General features: G+C 50.6%; 1 protein-coding gene across 2 annotated transcripts in view; it reads left to right on the forward strand.

Moving 5' to 3' along the window:
* Tmco4 (transmembrane and coiled-coil domains 4) overlaps positions 1–22,005 on the forward strand; it is an 83,478-nt gene that overhangs the window by 48,388 nt on the left and 13,085 nt on the right. For both annotated transcript variants that reach the window (XM_021201078.2, XM_029540040.1), the window contains 5 exons: positions 65–208; positions 932–1,051; positions 1,532–1,696; positions 2,822–2,958; positions 6,887–6,971. In XM_021201078.2, coding sequence (XP_021056737.1) covers positions 65–208; positions 932–1,051; positions 1,532–1,696; positions 2,822–2,958; positions 6,887–6,971 — 651 coding nt within the window. The remainder of the gene's footprint in view (positions 1–64; positions 209–931; positions 1,052–1,531; positions 1,697–2,821; positions 2,959–6,886; positions 6,972–22,005) is intronic.

Consider the following 22,005-nt stretch of genomic DNA (forward strand, 5'->3'; position numbering starts at 1 on the left):
TAGAAGGCAGCCCATGGGAAAAGAACTCATTAAGCCACGTCCTGACTGAGTTCTTACCCTGCAGGTGTGACTGGGGGACTCGCTGCCCCGCTTGTCGCTGCAGGAGCCGCAACCATCATAGGCAGTGCCGGGGCAGCCGCACTGGGCTCAGTGGCTGGCATCGCTGTTATGACATCACTGTTTGGTGCAGCTGGAGCTGGCCTGACAGGTAAGGTTAAAAAAGAATGGAGCCTTGGAAAAGATTTTCACCCCTCTTGACTCAGCCAAAAGGATAACGCAGATGGCTTCTTGTGGGAGGGGCGATAAGGAAATGTGGACTCAGATGGGAACCGGGTTGCCCTTTCTGAGCCCCAGCCAAACCAATCTTGCAGCAAACCTTAGAAGTTGTTGGACTTGTAATCAGCGTAGCCAGGCTCAGGACAAAGTTTGGAAAACTAAGTTTTCCCATGTGTACCCCATGAGAAAGAGTCTACAGTAAAAAGCCCAGCTGCGGCGAAAGAGTCCAGCCCAGGCTGTTGCCTGGAAGTACCCAGGAAGTACCCAGGCGCCATCCCTTAGAGGCATGAGGTGTCCTTGTGTCCTTGCCTTGGCTCCCCAGCCTTGCCTGTGCCCATGACCCCCAGTCGCACACAGGCATGTGGAAGGCTGCCAAGAATCACAGTTGGTATCAGCTGTAGTGAGGGTTAAGGCTCAGCAGGAAATGCAAGAGAGAGATAGCAACTGAGGCACAACAGGGCAATGATTCAGAGCCTGAGTTTAGACCCTGGCCTGTGGATCTAGTGGCCTTGGGTAGTATCTTCCTATCCTGTAATCAGGGACAACAGTAGTGCCTGTCTTAGAGTTCACAGATGAATTGCATTTGTCCAGGAGCAGAGCATATAGACTGGATGTATGAATACATAAACACATTTGCTTGTGTCTATGTCCTAAGGATACAAGATGAAGAAGCGAGTTGGGGCCATTGAGGAGTTCATGTTCCTGCCTCTGACAGAAGGCAGGCAGCTGCATATCACCATTGCCATCACTGGCTGGCTCGGGTCCGGCAGATACCGTGAGGATCAGGGTGGAGAGGGACTCAGATGGGAACCGGGTTTGCCTCTGTTGGTTGGACGCTGGGCTAGTTTGTTCCAATGTATCTCTAAGGGGTGGGAATGGGGGGCTCATTTCACAGAGAGGGAGTAGACCATCTTCTATCCATCCACCTGTGCACCCAACCACCCATTATCCAAATAAGAATCCACCCATCTATCCATTGATCTATCCACTCAACTGTCCATCTATCCATCCATCCATCCATCCATCCATCCATCTAACCATCCATCCATCTATCCATCCATCTAACCATCCATCCACCATCTATCCATCTACCCACCCATCCACCCATCCATCCATCTACCCACCCATCCATCATCATCTATCCATGCAGCAATCTTTATAGATTGCCATCCTCCATTCACCTGTTCTGTGACTGGGGCACCTGCTGCCACAGCCAGTAGAGGACGCTGCCCACACCTATCTGTGTTCTCTTCAGGGACATTTAATGCCCCATGGATGGCCCTAGCCCGCAGCCAGGAGCAGTACTGCCTCGCCTGGGAGGCCAAGTACCTGATGGAGTTGGGCAATGCCCTGGAGACCATCCTCAGTGGCCTCGCTAACATGGTGGCCCAGGAGGCTCTCAAGTATACCGTGCTCTCTGGTAAGCACCCCTCACTGACCAGCCATGGTAGGACACCATGGCACCAAATCCTTGCATGCTTGCAATCCAAGGGAGCCTGGCTCTGTGCTAGAGACAAAGGGTGCAAACAAACCTAGGATCACGTGCATGTCGTGCGAGCATGCCAGAGAGTGTTAGCTCATCTCCAGCACTGCGTGTGTGTGTGTGTGTGTGTGTGTGTGTGTGTGTGTGTGTGTGTGTTTATTTTGAGTGGCAAAGAAAAAAAAAGTCAAAGTTTTAAAGTGTGTTTAAAGACAAGACAAATGGTTGTATCAATCTCAATCTCAAACTAGAATGTTTCTATTATTAAAGACAATTTTTAAATCTAAATATATTCCGATCATATTCTTTCCCCGTGTTTACTTTTTATCTCAAGGCAGGGTTTCATTAATTTTCCCAGGCTGACCTTGAGCCCTCTCTATAGCCTAGGTAGACCTTACACTTGCAAGTCTCCTGCCTCAGCTTCATCTGTGAGAAGTTTGTGACTTTTGTACTGCGAGGCAAGGCAACAGTCAATCATACAGTGTATCCATTGGCTACTGCTGCATGACAAGTCACCCCCAAACTCATGGTGTAATAATCCTTTATTATAACAGCCCAAGAGAGGCAAGACTAGAGTTGGCTTATCTCAACTGGGCCTATTCATGGATCGGTGGGTCAGTTAACTGTCCCCTGGCTCAGACCAGCCTGAGGGAACTTAAATGGCGTGGCTCCGTCCCATGTGTCTCTTGAAGACCAGTGGGAGAGATGCAGCAGAGGTGGTCTCACACCCAAGGCTAGCTCAAGCTCCCCAGCTACTGTCTCTTTGCCTTAAATAAATAAGTCACTTGAGTTGGGTAGGACAATGGATCTAGGATACCGGATGCATGACTGGATGGAGCTATCTTTGGAATCTCACAAGGGTGTATGCTTGGGCAAGAGATGTAGTTTGTGCATCAGAAATGCAGTTTCAAGTCTCCCCGTTTGCTGGTTAGAGTCTGTCACCAGAAAGCCTTTCAGATTCCTGGTTACACAGACCCCACCCACATTTCCTAGAGCATCCATCAGCCACACTGCCCTAGCAGGGCTCCCCACCCCCACTTCATCTGTGGGATCCCATCTCCTCAGGTATCGTGGCTGCTCTAACCTGGCCAGCCTCACTCCTCAGCATCGCCAATGTCATCGACAACCCCTGGAGTGTGTGTCTCCACCGGTCGGCAGAGGTTGGCAAGCACCTGGCGCACATCCTTCTCTCACGGCAACAGGTACCCAGGAATGGTGGGGGTGGGGCTGGGGAAGGCAGACTGGGAAGCTTGTATACTGATGTATACGCCATGTCTACCGATTGGGAACCCCAACAGTAAGTCCATTGGTAGGAGCCCAGCCGCTTTGGGGAAGAAAGTCGTCTCCGCTGCTACTCAAGTTCAGATGAGGAAAGTATCCTGGGAAACACAAAATCACCTACTGCAGCTCTGGGGAATTGGACTCCTTCTTCCAGCCTTCCTCAGGCACCTGCACATATGGACAGGGTGTACACACACACAGACACAGACACACACAGACACATACACACACACACANACACACACACATAAATAAAAATAGGCCTTTTTAAAAATAGCTTTAAAGTAAGATTTAGATCCAAGGCCAGAGAGATTTGATAAAGTGCCTGTCCCCAGAACCTACATTTAAAACTGAAACAGAACAGAAAAGTGCTGGGCTTGATGGCTCACACCTGTAATCTCAACATTCAGGAGGCAGAAGCAGGCTGATCTCTGAGTTCGAGGCCAGCCTGGTCTAGGACAGCCAAGACTACACAGAGAGACTCTGTCTCAAAAGACAAAACAAAAAAATAAATAAATAAAAGAATAAAAAATAAAAACCAGATGTGGTCATATATACCTTTAATCTCATCACTGGGGAGGCAGACACTAGTAAATCTTTGGGACTCACTGGTCACCAAGTCAGAAAGTCCCATGGCCAGTGAGAGACACTGCACTGCCTCATAAAACAAGGCAGGTAGACTCTGAGGAGCAAAGCTCACACACACACACACACACACACACACACACACACACACACAAACACACAAACACACCGTGTATATACATGTATAAACATACAGGCACACACATACAAACATGCATATAATAAACACATACCTGCACAAAAACATACACACATACCCAAACATACACACATAAATGCACACATGCACACATACATATGTATATACATACATAATACACAGTGTGCATACATACATATATACACACACACACATAGGCACACATATACAAACATGCATATGCACATGCATACTCCCACAAACATGAACACATACACACCTGCACATATACACACATACACAACATATACTCATGAATATACAATACATTCTCATTCTCTCTCTCATTGGAGAAGCCTAGGGCAGCTGTCAGGCACTCTGGTGGTGTGTGCCATGGGGGAGAGGCCCCTTGCCTTGATCAGGAATTCATAGTCACGTCACTATTTCCCTTGGTATGGCTTGAATTCCTTGCTCTCAGGTGACAGTATTTGAGCTCCAGGAGGCAAGAGGAAGAGCTGAGGAGCAAAAGCAGGTGTCGTACAGACTCTCAGTTACCCTCCCCTTGGCCAGAGACTAGTCACAAGACTATACTTCACTGCCCAAAAAGCCGGGAAACTCAGTCTTTATTCTGAAAGGGCAGCCAACTGAAATTCAATTACTGTGGACAAAGGGGAGAACAGCTACTGACAGACCCAGCAGTTTCTGCCAACGTGGGAATGTTGCCTGGGAAACTGCTAATGCCAGCCAATCCCTGTATCTTCCCCTCCCAAAATGAACAGGAAAACCCGAGTAGCCCTTTGACAGATCTGGCTGGGAGGCAAAGACTGAAGTGGCTCTGGCTAAGCAAGGTGAACTTTATCACCTCACACATTGCAGTCCAACGACCAAGAAGGGTGATGATTGGTAACATCCACACCCCACACACAAGCGTACTCTCCTCACAATATAAGAGAGCAGAAGTCAGACCTGCCTCCTCAGGCTGCCTTCTTTGTGGAAACTACCAGGAAGCATTCGTTTCCTAACCTCTTTTTCCCTCCCAGAGGCCTATGTCCTCCTCTGAGGGTGGACCCTCCTCCATCTTCAAAACCAGTGGTGTCTGGAGCATCCACAGGCTTCTTCTCTGCTCCTCCTCCCTTCTGTCGGCCTGACTCCCACATCCCTCTGACTCCCGCATCCCTCTGATTGACTCCTGCATCCCTCTGACTGATGACACCTGCATCCCTCTGACTGACTCCTGCATCCCTCTGACTGCTGAATCCTCATTCCTGCATCCCTATTTATTTATACAGTGTCTCACTCTGTAGTCTAGGCTGCACTAGAAATATACTGGCCTGGAACTCGCAGCAGTCACCTAGGCTCAGCATCCTGTGTGCTGGGTCACAGGAATGCCACTGTGCCTGGCTGAGATTCTTGACTACACATCTGCAAAGTTCCTATCGTGGACAGCAGGTGACATTCACAGGTTCCAGGACCGAGGTTGTATATGCACACCCCAACAGAAGCCACGACTCTGTCTTAGTTACTTTTCTATTGCTGTGACAAGATACTATGACCAAGGAAACATAAGAGGAAATGTTGAATCTGAAGCAGGCGTGGCACTAAGGGCTCGCATCTCAATCCACAAACATGAGACGCACAGGGCTCACTGGGAGGACTTCTCATTCAAATAACCACACTGTCTTCTGGGAGCCCCACCTCCTTCAATCCCGTGGTGTCTTGTGCCAAGCACTAGCTTCTCCGTGTCTGCGTGTGTCCCCCAATAATCTGTGCACATTCCAGACTTTCAGGGGTACATAGAAATGAAAGGCATCCCTGGAAGTTGTGGCTGTCCCCTGTCTTCAGCCACCTGGCTAGGACTCCCACCCTGGGAACACTTTGAGCTACAATGGACTTCCGGAAGCTTCCTCTCTGAGTGCCTAGAAAGGCTCAGGACAAAGAGGGAAGGGACACAGGGGCATTATAGTTTTTAGCTGCCCGCTCCTTTGCCTGGGTGCAGCTGGACCCTGTTCTCCAGTCTCCTTTTTCTTTGGCATGTCCCATGATACCTCGCCTTTCTCTGTGGGGCGATGAGCTGTGCATAGGCAGCCTGGTTCCCGGTTGGGCATAGGCTTTGAACCCTGGTGACCCCGGTAGGTGACTTCTGCCTGCAGGTTTTTGGCCATGCCCCCTGAGCCCCTCGCTCCTGTCACAGCTACAGCTTCCCACAGCGCCCCCACCCCCGAAGAGAGGTGTGTGGCCATCAGTCTCATAGGAGCAGCACCAAGCCCTCCCACATGCAAAAAAAATGTTTCCTTAAGTTCTCTTTCCCTAAGCCAATGAGAAGTGCCTGTTGTCAGACCCTGACCCACCCCAAAACTGTATATAAGAATCCTATCTGGAAGGATTAAAGGTGTGCGAGAACTACTCCATCGTCCGAGAACTTCTGTCCTTAGAGCTGTAACACTTGGGAAGAAGTCTGCTCTCTTGAAACGCTGCCTGAAGCTCCACTGCACTCCTTACTGGCTAGTCAGTCTCTTGTCGCCCCAGTCTTACCCAACTCAGCTCAGGGCGGTGTGGAGGGGAAACAACTTCCCCTCCCAGCTCATGCTGGAACTCTCGCATCGGGTCAGGCCAGAAATCTCTATGGAAAGCCTCTGGTACACAGACCCACATTTCTCCAGCCTCCCCAGACACTGTCTTATCATTTAGAGCCTTCCTCTCCCGTAAACAACGTCCCATCCCATGCCTCCCTACTCATCACATCGCATCTTGTGTCTAATCTCTGTATCCCCAGAGGGACCCCCACATCACTGCAGTCCTTAGCCATAGGCAGATGAGTCCAAGGGAGGAGATCTTGTAACTGACTTATTCTGTGTCCCCGGGAGGAGGAGCCATGGCCAATGATGGTTTGAAATGAAAAGGGATTAGCCAAGTCAGTGACCAACTGCTCTTGAGGAAGCCAACCCCTGAGCTGCTAACTCCTGCATACGTAGGAGTCCTGACACCATTGATCGACACTTCCCACTTACTGTGGGAACTGTAATGTGCACACAGGCAAGTGCTGACCGAGTTTGTAGTCCACTAGGACTGACTTGCTTAAACTTGCTGTAGCCTCTCCAAACACCTGTGTCCTGTATCCCCCTCAGGGCCGAAGACCTGTCACCCTGATTGGATTCAGCCTGGGAGCCAGAGTCATCTACTTCTGTCTGCAAGAAATGGCTCAGGAGCAAGGTAAGCACATGCATTGATAAGCAAGAGCTCTTCTCAGGTTGGTCCCCAGGGCACTGGTTCTGGGCCTGGGGTCATGAGCTTTGCAAAGTACATTCCCAGTCCTTGAAATAACAGTTCAAATGCATAGTTTTCAATGGAAAAGCTAGTTCTGTATATACATTAGACTGTATGAGTGGAAGACTGTCCCGTCATGATGCCAGTGTCCCTGCACTCTGATGCATGTTCTTGAGTGACAGAGTGCATGGTGTCTGCAGCACCACACTCACCACGAAGCTGAGAGAGAGAAGGAGCCTCGCTTATCCCTTCCAGTGGCTTGACATTCCTTGGCAGTCTTGGCTCTCCTTAGTGGCCCTTGGCTCTTGTTAGCAGTTCCTTAAAGTTATTGCCATGCCTTGTTGGTTCTTGATGGTCCTTGCTCTGCTCGTAATGATCTTTGGCAGGTCCTTGGAGGTCCTCAGTGGTCCTTGGTGTCCTTGGGTGGTCCTTGGCAGTCCTTAGCATCCCTTGGCATTCCATAGAGGTGCTTGGTAGCCATTGGTAACTCTTGGTGAACTGTGGCATCCCTTCGCTGCATTTGGCCATCTTTGGTGGTTCTTGGCATCCCTTGGTGATCCTTGTAAGGTATTTCAATCCACTCTCTGCATCCATCTTCTGTAACACATCCTTTGTTCCTCTTCTTTCAAGAACAGAAGGGTCATTGGCTTTAGGGTCCATTCTGACCCAGTACAATCACCAAGATCTTTAATTAAATCTGGGTAGATCCTTTTCCAAGAAAGATTATATTCACAAATTCTAGCTAAACATATCTGAGAGGCCACTTTCAACCCACCATAGCTAACCATGAGGTCTATAAGGCCCTGTGTCATTTTCTCTGTACTAGCGCAGCTGAGGGGTGGGGCCACCGGCGGGAGAGGACAATGCTGGCTCTGCTCAAATCCATCAGCAGAAGCTGTTGGGGAGGGAGCTATTTGGGGAGTGAATAAGCCGCAGAGCACTATGGGTGTGTCACTCCTGCTAGGACACAGGCTGCTCCCCCACCCCCTGATGGCACGTAGAGCAAAAGATACTGACGACCAGAGAAAGCTCTGGAACAGAGCTCCTGCACACACAGCAGGACAGATAGACGGAGTAATTGGAGTGGTGGCCGCTGTCCCCAGGACCTCAGTGAGCGCCGTTCTGAGCCTCACTCTCCCCAGTTACAGAACTGAGGGCCCTACCCCATGCTCTGAGGAGCAAGTGAGGTGCCCATACAGCGTTTTTTGGCCAAACCAGTCGAGGCAAGGATGTCATGGGACGCCTCTGCCTGTCCATTGCTGCTCGCCCAAAGCCGCCCCCCACCCCCGTCAGCCTAAGCACATGACACAATTGCTCCTCATCCAGCAAGAACAGGAAAAGGTGGGATGCCGCTATCAGCTAGATCTGAAAAGGTCAGGGTCCATCTCAACGCTGGCGTTACCAGAGGTCCCCAAGATCAGGAGTGTGGTCGGTCCCATCTTGTTCTTTTTACCAAAGCATGTCTCCCCCACCAGCCTGACAGCAGAGGCTATTTTTCTGGTTATAGACAATGTGGCTATACCACTGTTAGCACTGGTCACAGAAGGTCAACACCTGGGCTCCGCCTCCTACCCCCGGCCCCAATCTCCTTTAGCTTATAGCAACCTTTCTTCCCCTGTTGTATCCAGCCAGTGCATGCAATACAAAGGCACTGTGGCCCTATTTCAAGTAGCTCTGGTCTATCTGCAACCATTATGTAAAAGGACCTGGCTGGTTCTGGGCTATGCTTGCCAGGAAAACTGAAGCTGGGGTCAGAGGTCAGGCAAGAACCAGGAAGAAAGTAGGGATGAAAATTAGATTAAAGATGGAGGACATTGAACGTCCCTTTCTGTATACATTCTTCCCCTTCTTGGGTACCACAGACAGACAGACAGACAGGGTCAATCTATGTGCCTCTGGTAACCACCTAGGATGCTCTAGACATCTGGATAAGCCCCCAGAGAGCCAGTGTCTCCCTTTCCTAAAACCTTTGCCAACCTCCCCCTCTCCTGCCATGACACTTTTTTGAGTCCCAGCAACTTCGAAATTCTGAGTTCTGTATTGCTGCTTTATACACACGATCGTGGCACAGCCTGTCTCTCTTAGGAAAACGCAGGGGAGATTTATCAAGTGGTGAAGTTGTCTATATGAAAACACACCAGTTCTAAAGAGGCCAAATGTGTGGACCAGTCAGCCGTGGTTGCTGTGGCCTTGCGTAACAAAGCAGCCCTAGACCAACAGACCACAGGCTACTCTGCTGTCTGTGAGACATGGGCTCTGCTCTGGCTGTGAAGTCACTGGGCCTCGCTGTCAGCTGCTGTCTAGATTTAGGTCATTTCTGTGTGTATTTGTCCTTAGAAGGTGGCAAGGACAATGGCCACCTAGGATGTGTCTGCTTCTGGTAGCTCCCTAGAGGGCCAGAACCAGGCAAACACGCAGATACACCTAAGACCCCCTCCTCATGTATGCCAGACCCCGGCATCGTGTTTGTTCTTAAAGATTGCTGTAAAAACCATGTCTCCACACACTGGAGCTTGAGAGGGCCAAGCCTGACTACTTCCCATGATCCCCTGCAGGCCAATATGCTCTCCATCCCCCTGTGCTCTCACACACTGGTCACAGCCCCCTCGCCTCACCTGTGCGTGTGTCTGTTCATGCTGGCTGCCGCCACCCAGGCTCCTTGCTGCTCCTCAGGAGACCTGTGGAACATTGACATCCTTTATATGGTTGTCATTTCCCCACCTCATGCACAAACCCTGTACTTGGCTGGTTACCTCAAATGATGTGGTCTTATCAATTGAATCAGTTCTTCGTGGAGACAAAAAGAAGGGCAGCCTCTGCCTCCAGATGGCATAAATTATGTGTTACCTTCAGATCCATCCTCTCAGCCTTCCTAAGGCTGCTACCCTTTAATATAGTTTCTCATGTGTGGAGAAACACCCCCCCTCCAGCCATAACATTATTTCATTGCTACTTCATAGCTGTATTTTTGCTACTGTTATGAACTGTAATGTAAATATCTGAGATGCAGGATACCTGATTTCAAACCCTTAAGGGGTCGCGACCCACAGGTTGAGAACCATTGGGCTGATGCAAGGCTAGCTTTGGCTTCAGTTCCCTTGCCAGGCATGTGACATTCGGTCATTCAACATGGTCCCTGAAAATGAGACTGCCCAGCAGCTCCCTGTGTTGAGGCTGGAATCTGGAGAGAGAGAGAGAGAGAGAGAGAGAGAGAGAGGAGAGAGACGCTGGTGGCTTCTCAGGAGTGGGCCAGGGTATGATCCTTGGATGGCCTTGCACACAGCATGTGGTAGTAATGGTGCCCAAAACAACTTCCTTTGGCTTTCCTGGCTTTCCTGGTCTACCTGTAAGAACGCTGAGCACACGCGGCTCTGTCACAGATGGGCATGGGCCACTTACCTAATCTCTCTGTGCCTCTGAGTCTTCAGCTAAATACAGGACTTTGTATATTTACCCCAAAGGATGGTTAAGGGATTAAAATAAGATCACAAGTGCTGAAGTAGCTAGGTCTGACGCATGGGCCGAGCCAAGACTTAATTCTATCTGGGCACTCTAACGTGAGATTGTGCAGGGCGCAGGAACAGAGGGAAATGCTATGCATATGTGAGACCTGATTCTCTGTGTCCTTGAGTTTCATAAAGTCTTAGCCCCATGATGGACACAAACTCCCAATTAGTAGGGCCTGGCCCATACCCAACTATCACCCCACTGCCTGGCATGTTGGGGTGCTCAGCTCAGGCTTGACTTAGGGTGAGGGACATAAGCAAGGTCACCTGCATGTGAGCTGGTGTGGACTGGCAGCTGCCGTGTTCTGAGCTCGTGCAAGCATTTCCTCACATCAGCCCCCGACCCAGCAGCCCTAAGGGCATGGCTCTCTTTCTGTTTCACACACGAGAGACTGTGAGAGAGAGGGTCACCCACAAGGGTTTTAGCACAGAGCCAGTGGCCTTCCTCAGAACTGCAGTGCTGGACAGAGAGGACACAGACTCTGGATGACGGCAGGCATCATCCAGTGGGGGCTTGCAGAGACGTCTTCTGGGGTAATCGTCAGCACAGGCAAAGGTGAGGTTCCAGAGAGCATCTAGAAGTGGCAGGGCCTGGGGTTTCCACAGCCTACAGAAGAAACCTGATAAGGGATGGAGGGAGGTGCTGACTCGTCGGGAGGTGGGTGGGTCTGGGGCTGGGACCCTGAAGTCTCTGAATCATGGAAGAGATGAGCAGTTGGGTCAACCCCATAGAGGAATTGCAGGAGGGGTGGACACTGGGCAGCCTGTAGCCTACCTGTGTATGCTTGACCCCATACCTGTACACACAGAGCAACTCTCCAGAGCCCAGGGGCTTCCACTGGTCCCTGCACAAGGTGCAGACTTCTCTCAGTGACACCCAAGGCCCACAGGTAACCTCCTGTCGAGCATCCTCTCTGCCACCTGCCGCCCCGTCTGTGGAGCTGTGGCCACACTCTGCTGTTCCCAGACAACCTGTGTAGCCTCTCGGTGGTCTTCCGGCTCTGCTCCTCACAACTCCCCGGAGCGTAGGCCTTGCTCCGCCCCTCGCTACATTTACATTAACTGTGCTTAAGGTCCCTAGAAGTGCTACCTCTCCCCTCACTGTGGAATCAGAGCTCTCATTAGTGTGACTGGTCCACGGATGAGGTCGCTGAAGCAGAGAGCCTGAGGAGCCAGGTCCCAGGCCAGCAGGTGGCAGGGCAGGCAGCCCGACAGAGGCCCTGTGTCACCCGACTGCCTGCTAGGCCGCTGCTCTCCACTCCCCAGGTGCCTTCCCCACTGCTTGCTTCTTTGTACAGCTGTCTCACAGGCCCGTGAGTAACTGTGACCTCAGAGCCACCTGGGCACAGGGCCAGCAGGATAGCCCAGTAGGTAGGGAGTCTGACACTAAGACCTGACTTCATTTCTCAGAATTCAATAATAAAAGGTGAGTCCCCTCACCTTCTCCTGGGTTGAGAATGCCCCTGGGGCCCATCTGTCATCTGGCTGTGACCTGTTCCAGAAGGCTTCTCAAAGCAGCCTTCCACTCTCTATTCTCAGGGACCCTCAGGTCCCTCTGTGCAGGTGGCTACCCAGACAGTGGCACTACCAGACTCCTTGGAGATGTCTAGCAGTAGGGACATCTCTCCTGCTAGACCTGGGGGTTGCTTGGACTTCTGCTCTGCCCTTTCTTTGCCAGAACATAATCCAGAGACCCCCCGAGAAGTTGAAAGTAACACACCACCCACTGAGGAGGGAAACTGAGGATCCCAAGTGTCCAGAATCCAGCCTGTGTGTCCAGCCTCCTTGGTGACCTGGGAGGGACAAAAGCAAGGTCTTTCCTTGCTAAGCTGCTTTGACCCACCCCACAGAGCAAAATGAGTGGGAGCAAGGCTCTCCACATATTCACAAACAACCTTGCACATGCTCGGGCCTGGCCCATGCCCAGCCGTGGCATGGATGTCAGGATGTGGGGTGTCCGCGTCATTAGGGGAAGGGTTGCACGGCTCTTCCCACATATGGCCTCCTGACAAGTACATCAGCTATGGGGCTCGAACTTGTAGCGTGAGTCCTAGCGCCACCATTGATCCTGTGAGCTAACGTCCCCCAGCTGCAGTTAACCCATAAGCAAGTCAGAAGCAGGACTAGGCCACGGTGAGACTGTGTCACATGCAGCCAATGTAGCTTTCAGACAGGGCGACAAAATCCCCAACGTAGTCAACTTTGGAGGAGGGAAGACAATTTCGGTCCAGGATATGGAAGGTTTCAGTCTGTCATCAATTGACTGGTTATATTAGGGCCTGTGGCGAGGCTGGAACACATGGCAGAGAAAACAGCCTCACCTCACAGTAGTCTGACTGGTTCCAGGCAGCCCTGATTCTTTAGCGCCGATTAATCTGCACACAGAGAGACCCTCTCCTAATCCCAGGCAAGCTGCCACCATCTGAGCACTGAAGAGAAGGGTTTACTCTGGTGGACTGGAATCCACCCATCGTTTCCCACAGTCCCTTCAGAGCAAGTAATGATTGGTGTCTAAATCCCAGAGTCATCCAAAGCCAGCACCATCTGAACCGTCTGAGTCTCACATCTACCCTGGGTCCTCAGAGTTCCACAGAAATAATACTCCAGACAGGTTCTGTTTCCTGAACCCATACTAGAAAGCAGCAGCCCGAAGACCTCGGTGGGATTCTGGCCTCTGCCATGAGTTCTCAGCTAAGGCTCAGTCAAGACAATCTGGGCCCTGCTTTAGTTACTGTTCTATAGTAATGAGGAGATGCCATGACCAAGGCAACTCTAATAAAAGGAAGCATCTAACTGGTGGCTGGCTTACAGTCTCAGGTTAGTCCATGATCACCGTGGCAGCAAGCAGACAGGCACAGCACTGGGACAATAGCTGGGAGCTTTACATCCTGATCTGCAGGCAGGCAGCAGACAGTGACATAGGCCTGATGGGAAACCTCAAAGCCCACCCCCTAGCAACACACTTCCTCCAACAAGGCCACACCCCCTACTGCCTCTAACCCTTCCCAAGCAGTTCCACTCCCTGCTAACCAAGCATTCAAATGCATGAGCCTATGGGGTCATTCTCATTCAGACATCACAGGCCTGAGCCTCAGCTTTCTGGTCTGCAAAAGGAGAATTTCCTTCCCTAGCTGTCCCTCACAGAACAGTCCTTCCAGCTTGGAAGGTGTGGGAAACTCTAAAGAGGAAGCCCAAGCAAAGCAAGTCCAACCAATGAGGCCCTTGGTTGATCCCAGGAGCTCAGAAACCTGGCTACCAGTTCTCCTGTAGTACCCAGGGCATCAAAGCCAGTGCCCAGCCTTGGGCCTGAGAGAGTGGGAGTGGGACCAGGCAGACCCCAGCCAAAGTGAGGGTCGCTTTGATAGCAGTTGGCTCTAGACTGTGCCCAGTATGTAGGCAATCAGGGATGGGCTGGCGGTGGTGACTGGAGAGAGGGGAAGGCACTAGGGTTAGGAAGGAGTATATAGCAGGGATGGCTGCTACGGTCCCCCAGGATGGTCTAACCTCTGCTCTTTGCTCCGATGAGACTTTGATACATCTTTTCCTCAAGTCCCATTCAACCCATGGGACAGGTTTTCTACATGCAAATTGGGATTTAGAGACGGTGAAGTAGTGAGAGATGGCGTGAGGAGGGCCAAGCCTGTCCGACAAGTGTGAGCACCCGAGTTTGATGCCCTGTTCCCACCTAAGAAGCGTTTGACCGTGGTGGTGTGTAAGCCCACTGCTGTGTAGGCAAAACTTGGGGTGGGGGTGTGGGGGAGGGGAGGATCATTCATAAGGCCAATCAGTCTAATTATCAAGTTCAAGTAAAAATGAGGTAGACAGTCCCTGAGGAGTCACACAAGCACACACACACACACACACACACACACACACACACAGGGGGGGGGAGGGGACTTGCTTGTATCTCTCTCTGACTCTGGATTTTACTGCAGCCCAGTCTGGTGTTGTGCTTTCAGCCGCAGCCACATCCTAGATCAGATATTCCATGTCATTGGCTTGTTCATAGAGTGCCTACTGTGTGCCAGGCTGTGGAGAGATGGCAGCTGCAGTCTCATCCTCCTGAAACTTAGCTGAAGTAAATTGCCCTCCCAGAGGCATGGGTTGGGGTCTCTGGCTCAGACCTTGGCATGCTAGTAACTGACTTATGAATGAGATATGTGAAGCAGGTGTGAAGCATGCTGGGAGTTCTTCCTACCGAGGAGAACGCTCCAAGGCTTTGGAAGAGGGGAGCCCGGTCATGAGCTGCCTTAGCCCAAAGGACAAACACCACAGTGCACAGGCCACCTGGGCCAACTAATGAGCCATTGTCCAAGCCTCCCAGTGACCCTGCAACCAAGATGTTTCACCCTCAGCTGCCCAGCAGCCCACCCACCCCCGCTCCACCCCCTCCAAAACCCAGACAGGAAGCACACCTGTCAAGGGATCAGGAAATGAGCAGGGCCAGAATTACCCCAAGTTAAACAGCCCCCCTCCCAAACAGTAGTCTGTCTCCCAGCCAAGGACATCAATTTGCTTTGGGAATGATGCCAGCTGGTGGCAGGGGTAAGGGTGATGGTGCCCACTGCCAAGAAGAGCCTCCGCTGGAGCCCTCACTAAGAGACTCGAAGCCCCAGATCATAATGGACCATTCCTTTTTTTTTTCCCCCTGTGTATTTGCTTTGAAAAGATATTTAAAATTGGACATTTGGAGGAGCTCGATTCAGACTGACTCATGCTAGCTGCCTCAGCCTGGAAAAAAAAACCCTCTGAACCCAGAAATCAGTTCCTGCTTCAGCTGATGTATGCATTCATCCATGGATGCCTTTGTTCCCCTCCTCATTCCAGAGGGACTGGAGGGAATTAATTCAGTGTACTAGGAATTGTCTCTGCCAGGTGGCCCGGGGCATGCAGTCAGGGCTGGGCCAGCAGGCCTTAGGGCATATTTGCTAAGTGATTAAAAAACCTGCTTCTGCTGGGCCCTGGGGTCCCTCGCTTCTGTCCACCCGGCTGGCTCCCCATCCCTCCTAGATCCATAGACTCCTTTTGTCATCCTTCCGAGTATCTTCCAGATGCAGGATAATGGGGGAGAGTAACGGGCAAAGGAACACCGGGTGTAGAGTCCAGAGACCCGAATCCAGACTTTTTTGGTTCCTGCTTGGCCTTGGGCAAGTCACTGCAGCCCTCCAGACTTTAGGCTGATTGGTGAAAGGACACTGGAGCCTGTTCTAATTGTTCTGTGTTTTTAACAGTGACCACTTGCTGACTGTGGACTATGTGACAGGCTGTGTATGAAGGCCTTTGCCTGTTTTCTCTCACTGTGTAGAACTAACATCACTGAGCCAGCGGCATTGCCGGCTCCATTTTGCCTCTGATGCGGGGAAGGTCAGAAAAATACACCCGTGTGGGTATCAGTTGGTAAAGTGCCTGCCTAGCATGCACAATCCCCGAGATCACAAAGAGACGGCTGGGGCAGTATAGGAGATATAAAACCATTAGGAAGTTTCCGTGTCAGAGAGCTGAGCCTTGAGCCAGCAGATGTGCTCACAGCTAAGCCTGCTTCTATACCCAACCTTATTACCCCCAGCTGAGTAAGCAAACTGCACATTTGGTATGCAAGCCTTGGTCTCCTGAGAAATGGGCCCCCGTAATGCTTTCTTCATGGGACTAGCCATAGGATAGAGATAGTCTCTAAGGCTAGTACGGGGCTGGCCAGGAAGCCATCTTCATGTAGGAAGTTTACCACTGTCCTGAGTACCCCATGTCTCAGCACTTCTGTCTCTGTGATAGGAACCCTGACCAAAAGCAATTAGGGGAGAAAAGGGTTTAGTTCACTTTACATTTTCGGGCCATCACTGAGGGAAGCCAAGACAGGAATTCAAGGCAGGAACATAGAGGCGGGAGCTGAGACACCCGTGGCGGGACACTGCTTCCTGCCTTGCTCCCACGCATGCTCAACTGCTTTTTTGTTTGGTTTTGCTCTGTTGTTTTCCTCTATGTAGCCCCGGCTATTGCTCCATAGACCAGGCCAGCCTTGAACTCACAGAGACCCGCCTGCCTCTGCCTCTTGGAGCTGGGCTTAAAGGTGTGTGCCAACACTGTTGTGCCTTAACCTGCTTCTTTAGATGACCCAGAGCCATCTGCCAGGGTGGCCCCCCACACAGTGGGCTGGGCCTTCTCACACCAATCATTTATCAAGAAGATGCCCCCCACAGACTTCGCCCATGGGCTGATTGTGTTTTCTCAGTTGAAGTTCTTCACAGATGACTCTGGCTTCCGTCAAGTTGAATGGAAAAACAGAGCAGGACACTCTTTCTCTATTATTAGCCTGTGCAGTGATTGAGCTATGGATTTAGCTCTTAGCGTCCTCTTAGTCAAATCAAAAAAACAAAAGGTACAGAGTGGTGGATTCGTGGGGACATGGAGATGCCGGCTCCACAGAAAGCACTTAGACCTTTCCTTTCAACCCAGTCTGCGTTGGGCACTTTCTTTAAAGTGCCTATGTGCGCTGTTCAGACTTAATTAACCAGCCGAGCTTCAGTGTCTCTGCCCGTTGCTCATTAGAAGGGTCAAGCTGAGGCTCCAGAGCGGGAGCTGAGGGCAGCATGTCGGTCTGGAAAGATCTTTATCAGCTTGAACTGAGAACTGCACCGGGAACCACAGCAGGGACCGTCAGATAATTGCCGCTGCGACTCTGGCAAGTGCCTAGGGAGCCTGTAGACTTAATTAGGCCAGGAGTCTGGTCCCTCCGGTTAGCTTTGCATTTTGTAATCTGGTGGCTGGTGGCTGATGCTGGCTCCATGGGTCTGTTGTGTGCGAATCACAGACTCAAAGAGTGATCAGCGGTGGAGTTGATCTGTCCCACCTGATCTCGGCAGAACCCTGATGGCATGTCCCCATCCAGTGTGCCAAGGAGGGGACGAGGCTAGTGATCCTGGAGTACAGAACCACAGGGGACAGTCATCCCTTCCTACCTGCCCCATCTCTAGCAGAAATCTTCTCCCTCACTTCCTCTCCGCCTTCCCCCACCTCTGTTCCATTACCCAGCTCCTCCCTCTCCCCTTCCTCCTCCCTCTTCCTCTCTTTCCATCTCCCTCTCTCCTCCCCCACCCCCAACCTCTCACCATTATCCCAGTTTTCAAGAGACTAGTCTCAGAAACACAGGGGCTCTGTCACAGAGTAGTAGTCTAGGACAAGTGGCATGTCCACCTCTGACTGACACCCACATCAGGTTCTTCCTGGTACCCCATGAGGCTTCCTGGGAGGGGCCACATCTAGGATACCTTTCCTGTAGGCTCCTAAGGTCCTGCTCTACTTGGAGACACCCTTAGTGCTGTGGTCAGTGCAGCTCCACATTGGTGTGGCCCTGGAAGGACACACTTCACAGAAGAAGAGAGCCCAGCATCCACTGGCCAGCTTCCAGGGCGGTGGCTCTCAGCCTTCCTACTGCTGTGACCCTTTAACACAGTTCCTCATGTGGTGACCCCCAACCATAGAATTATTCTGTTGCTACTTCATAACTGTAATTTTGCTACTGTTATAAACTGTAATGTAAATATCTGCTATGCAGATGATCTTAGGTGACCCCGGTAAAAAGGCTTGTTTGACCCCCCACCCCAGGGGTCTCAACAGGTTGAGGAGCGCCTGCTGGAGAGCCGACCTTGACCTTGCATTGAGAGCCTGTGCAAAACGCACCAGCTCTTCGGGTTCCTGAGAAATAACCACCAATATTATCCTTGCTTTCATTTTCCTGGATAAACATTTAGTAGGCACCAAATCTACAAAGCAGAAAAGGGATTGTTAGTTAGCTGCTTGACAGCTGTTTCCCCGGCAGCCTCTCCTGGAACCGTCCTGACAGCCTGCAAGTCCAGGGTCCTAGGTAAGAATGTGGCAGAATGGGGCGTTTCTCTCGTTCCTCATCTTTGTGACCAAATAACCTGGTGAACGGTGCTTTATGGAATTAAAGGCTTATTTTTGGCTCCTGGGATGAGGGGCACAGTCCAATCAGAGAAGAGGAAACCTCAAGGATGAGGGGCGGTCCAATCAGAAAAGAGGAAACCTCAAGGATGAGGGGCGGTCCAATCAGAGACTAGGAAACATCAAAGTAGCATTGCTTTGTCTAGGCTTAGGGGAAGCCACTGTCACTGGGGACTCTTCTAAGATGGGGATCTAGGCTTAAGAGGCCCATGGGCACATGCTTGTGTTCCAGGGACGTTCAGAGATGGGTTGCGCTGGCTCTCAGTCGTTCTGCTGGCATCCAGAGCTCTCAGGCACAGGACTGTTGAGGGAAGGTGGCATCACAGACCATCATGAGCATTGCTCCCTGCCCGCAGCCATAGCAGCCATTCCATACACAGAGCAAAGACTCGCAAAGCTTCTGCCTTGTACAGTCCCAGCTATTCAGGCAGAAGGCTGAAGCAGGAGGAATATTTGAGTCCAGGAGTTCAAGGCCAACCTGGACAACAAACTGAGACCCCATATTCTTTCAAAGGAGAACGAGAGCCAGGCATGATGGTGCATACCTTTAATCCTAGCACTCGGGAGGTAGAGGCAGGTGGATCTCTATGAGTCTGAGGCCAGCCTGGTCTACATAGTGTGGCCCAGGCCAGCAAAGGCTACATGGTGAGATCCTGTCTCAAATAAAATAAAATAAAATATATGCAAGGGGAAGAGGCTGTGTATATTACAGTCATAGAGAATTTGCACAGCAGGTGTGTGACCCTGGTTTAAGCCTCAGCACCGCCAAAATGAAATAAACATAAATAGATAGTAGATAGATGGATAGATGGGTGGATGGATGGATGGATAGATAGATAGAATACTGAGTATGAGCTAGTGCTTGCACTCAGTGGGAAGAATTAGCACAAACTCAAGGTCAGCCTGAGCTACACAAGGAGTTCCAGGGCAGCCTGGGGTACAGATAAGCTCTTGACTTAAAGAGAGAGCAAAAGAAAGAGCGAGAGACTGAGAAAGTAAGGGGGCAGGCAGAAATAGGTCTATATTAGCATATTTCTAGCGTGGCAATTGTGCAGACTAATTAGCTTTCCCACTAATTAGCAGTGTAAATTCTCCCATCACAGATACCCCATAAACGCTAATTAAGTTGCAGCAGATTCTCCTCGAAGTGCTGAGCTGAGCTTCCAAGGAGTAGAGAAACAAGAAAAGAACAGAAGAGGTGATGGGAGGTGATGGGAGGTGATGGGAGGTGATGGGAGGGTCCAGGCCTGTGACCTAGCACTTGGGAGGCTGAGGCATCTGGCTCAGACCTCATGCTTAGAAAAACAGTATGTTATAGTTCTTAGAAACATAGGTAAAGACTGCAGTTGAGCAGAGAGGGACCAGAGGTGGCATGGCTTGGCATGGGGTGGCACAAGCCTTTAATCCAAGCACATGGGAGAGAAAGGCAGGTAGCTCTTCTTGAGTTTGAGGTCAATCTGGTCTACAAATCAAGTTTCACTTCAACCATATCTAATAAAGAAAGAAGGAGAGAGAGAGAGAGAGAGAGAGAGAGAGAGAGAGAGAGAGAGAGAAGAAGGCCAGAGGGGTGGCAGCATAGCCTTTTGTCCCCAGCACCCAGGAGGCTGAAGCAGGAGGGCCATGAGTTCTAGGCCAGCCTCAGAAAAGAGAAAGGAGAGAAGAAACCCAGCAGATTAACAAGACACTAGAAAAATAAACAAATAATGGGCCTGATGGTAGTGGCACATGCTTTTAATCCCAGCACCTGGGAGGCAGGGGCAGGCGGATTTCTGAGTTCAAACATAGCCTGGTCAACAGAGTGAGTTCCAGGCCAGCCAGGGCTACACAGAAAGACTCTCTTAGAAAAACCAAAGATAGGTAGGTAGGTAGGTAGGTAGGTAGGTAGATAGATAGATAGATAGATAGATAGATAGATAGATAGATAGATAGATAGATAGATAGGAAATAACAAGAGATTTGAATATAAATCAAATGAAATTTCTGGACATGAAAAGGCAGGGCATGAAATCCATGCCCGGTGCTTCAGTAACAGCTTAGACAGAGGAAGAGAGAAACCACAGCAAGATCCATTTGCAGAAATTACCCACAATGCCTTTGTGGAAGTAAGGAAGTGGAAAAAAGGAATGAGGAAGTTCCTTGGTCGCCTAATGCAAAATCTGAGAGAAGAGCCAAGGGGAGAGAGGGAGTTTAATGCTTGAGAATTTTCCAGAAGGGAGTCCTGCCTGAGCTTCAGGGAGCAGCTATGCCTGGTTAGTAGACTCTTGGGAATAAACAGTGTTCACTGAGAGCCACTGAGGGAGGACGGTTTACTGCAGAGCAGGGACTACCGCCTTTACTCAAGTGTGCGCATGCTCATAAACAGTCCATCTAGTCCCAACTAGATTGCAGTCCTCAATTTACCAGAAATTGCATTCCCAAGTTACATGCCCTCAATGAAGGACCCATGGGGTTCATGCCTAGAATCCCAGCACCTGAGAGATGGGAGGCCAGCCTTGGTTACATAGTGAGTCTGGGGCCATCCCAGCAATGTGAGTCCTTGTCCATAAATAAATTACATTTCTGATGGGAAAGCCTAGATCCTCTGCATCAGAATACAATCACCAGCCAATGAAATTAGTAGAAAACTCTAGAGCACAAGAATGTTCTCGGGGCTGGAGAGATGGCTCAGCGGGTTAGAGCACTGACTGCTCTTCCAGAGGTCCCGAGTTCAATCCCCAGCAACCACATGGTGGCTCACAACCACCCGTAATGAGATCTCGACCACCCGTAATGAGATCTGACACCCTCTTCTGGTGTGTCTAAAGACAGCTACAGTGTACTCATATACATAAAATAAATAAATCTTAAAAAAAAAAAAAAAGAATGTTCTCTAGCCCAGTTGCTAATATTGTTCCCCTGTGATATCTGTTGAGCTGGGCCTCTATAGTTCACATTTCCCTCAGCAACTATTGTCTTCCAAGCTTCTACTAGGATGGCCCAGTAAGCCCAGCTTATAGCATTTGGCCACCTTCCTAGTCCCAAATCCCAAAGTCTTCCTCTTTCCTCCGAAGAGTAGCCTGGTCGGGCCTGTTCTGTGATGAGACACCATGACCAAGGCAACTTATAAAACAAAGTATTGAATTTGAGGCTCACAGTTTCAAAGGGTTAGAGTTTATGACCATCGCAGTGGGGAGCATGGCTGCAGGCAAGCAGAGGTGGTGCTGTAGCAGTCGCTGAGAGCTCACACCTCAATCCACAAACCAGAGGCAGAGAGAGCTAACTGGAAATGGCATGGACTTTTGAAACACTAAAGCCCACCCGCAGTGACAGGCCACACCTCCTCCAACAAGGCTATACCTCTTCCAGCAAGGCCACACCTCCTCCAGCAAGGCCACACCTCCTCCAGCAAGGCTACACCTCCTCCAGCAAGGCTACACCTCCTAATCCTCCTCAAACAGTTTCACCAACGGCCAATATTTAAATATATGAGCCTATGGGGTCATTCTCATTCAAACCACCACATTGTGTATTAAAAATCC

Source organism: Mus pahari, chromosome 6, assembly GCF_900095145.1.
Source record: "Mus pahari chromosome 6, PAHARI_EIJ_v1.1, whole genome shotgun sequence".
Classification (NCBI taxonomy): Eukaryota; Metazoa; Chordata; class Mammalia; order Rodentia; family Muridae; genus Mus; species Mus pahari.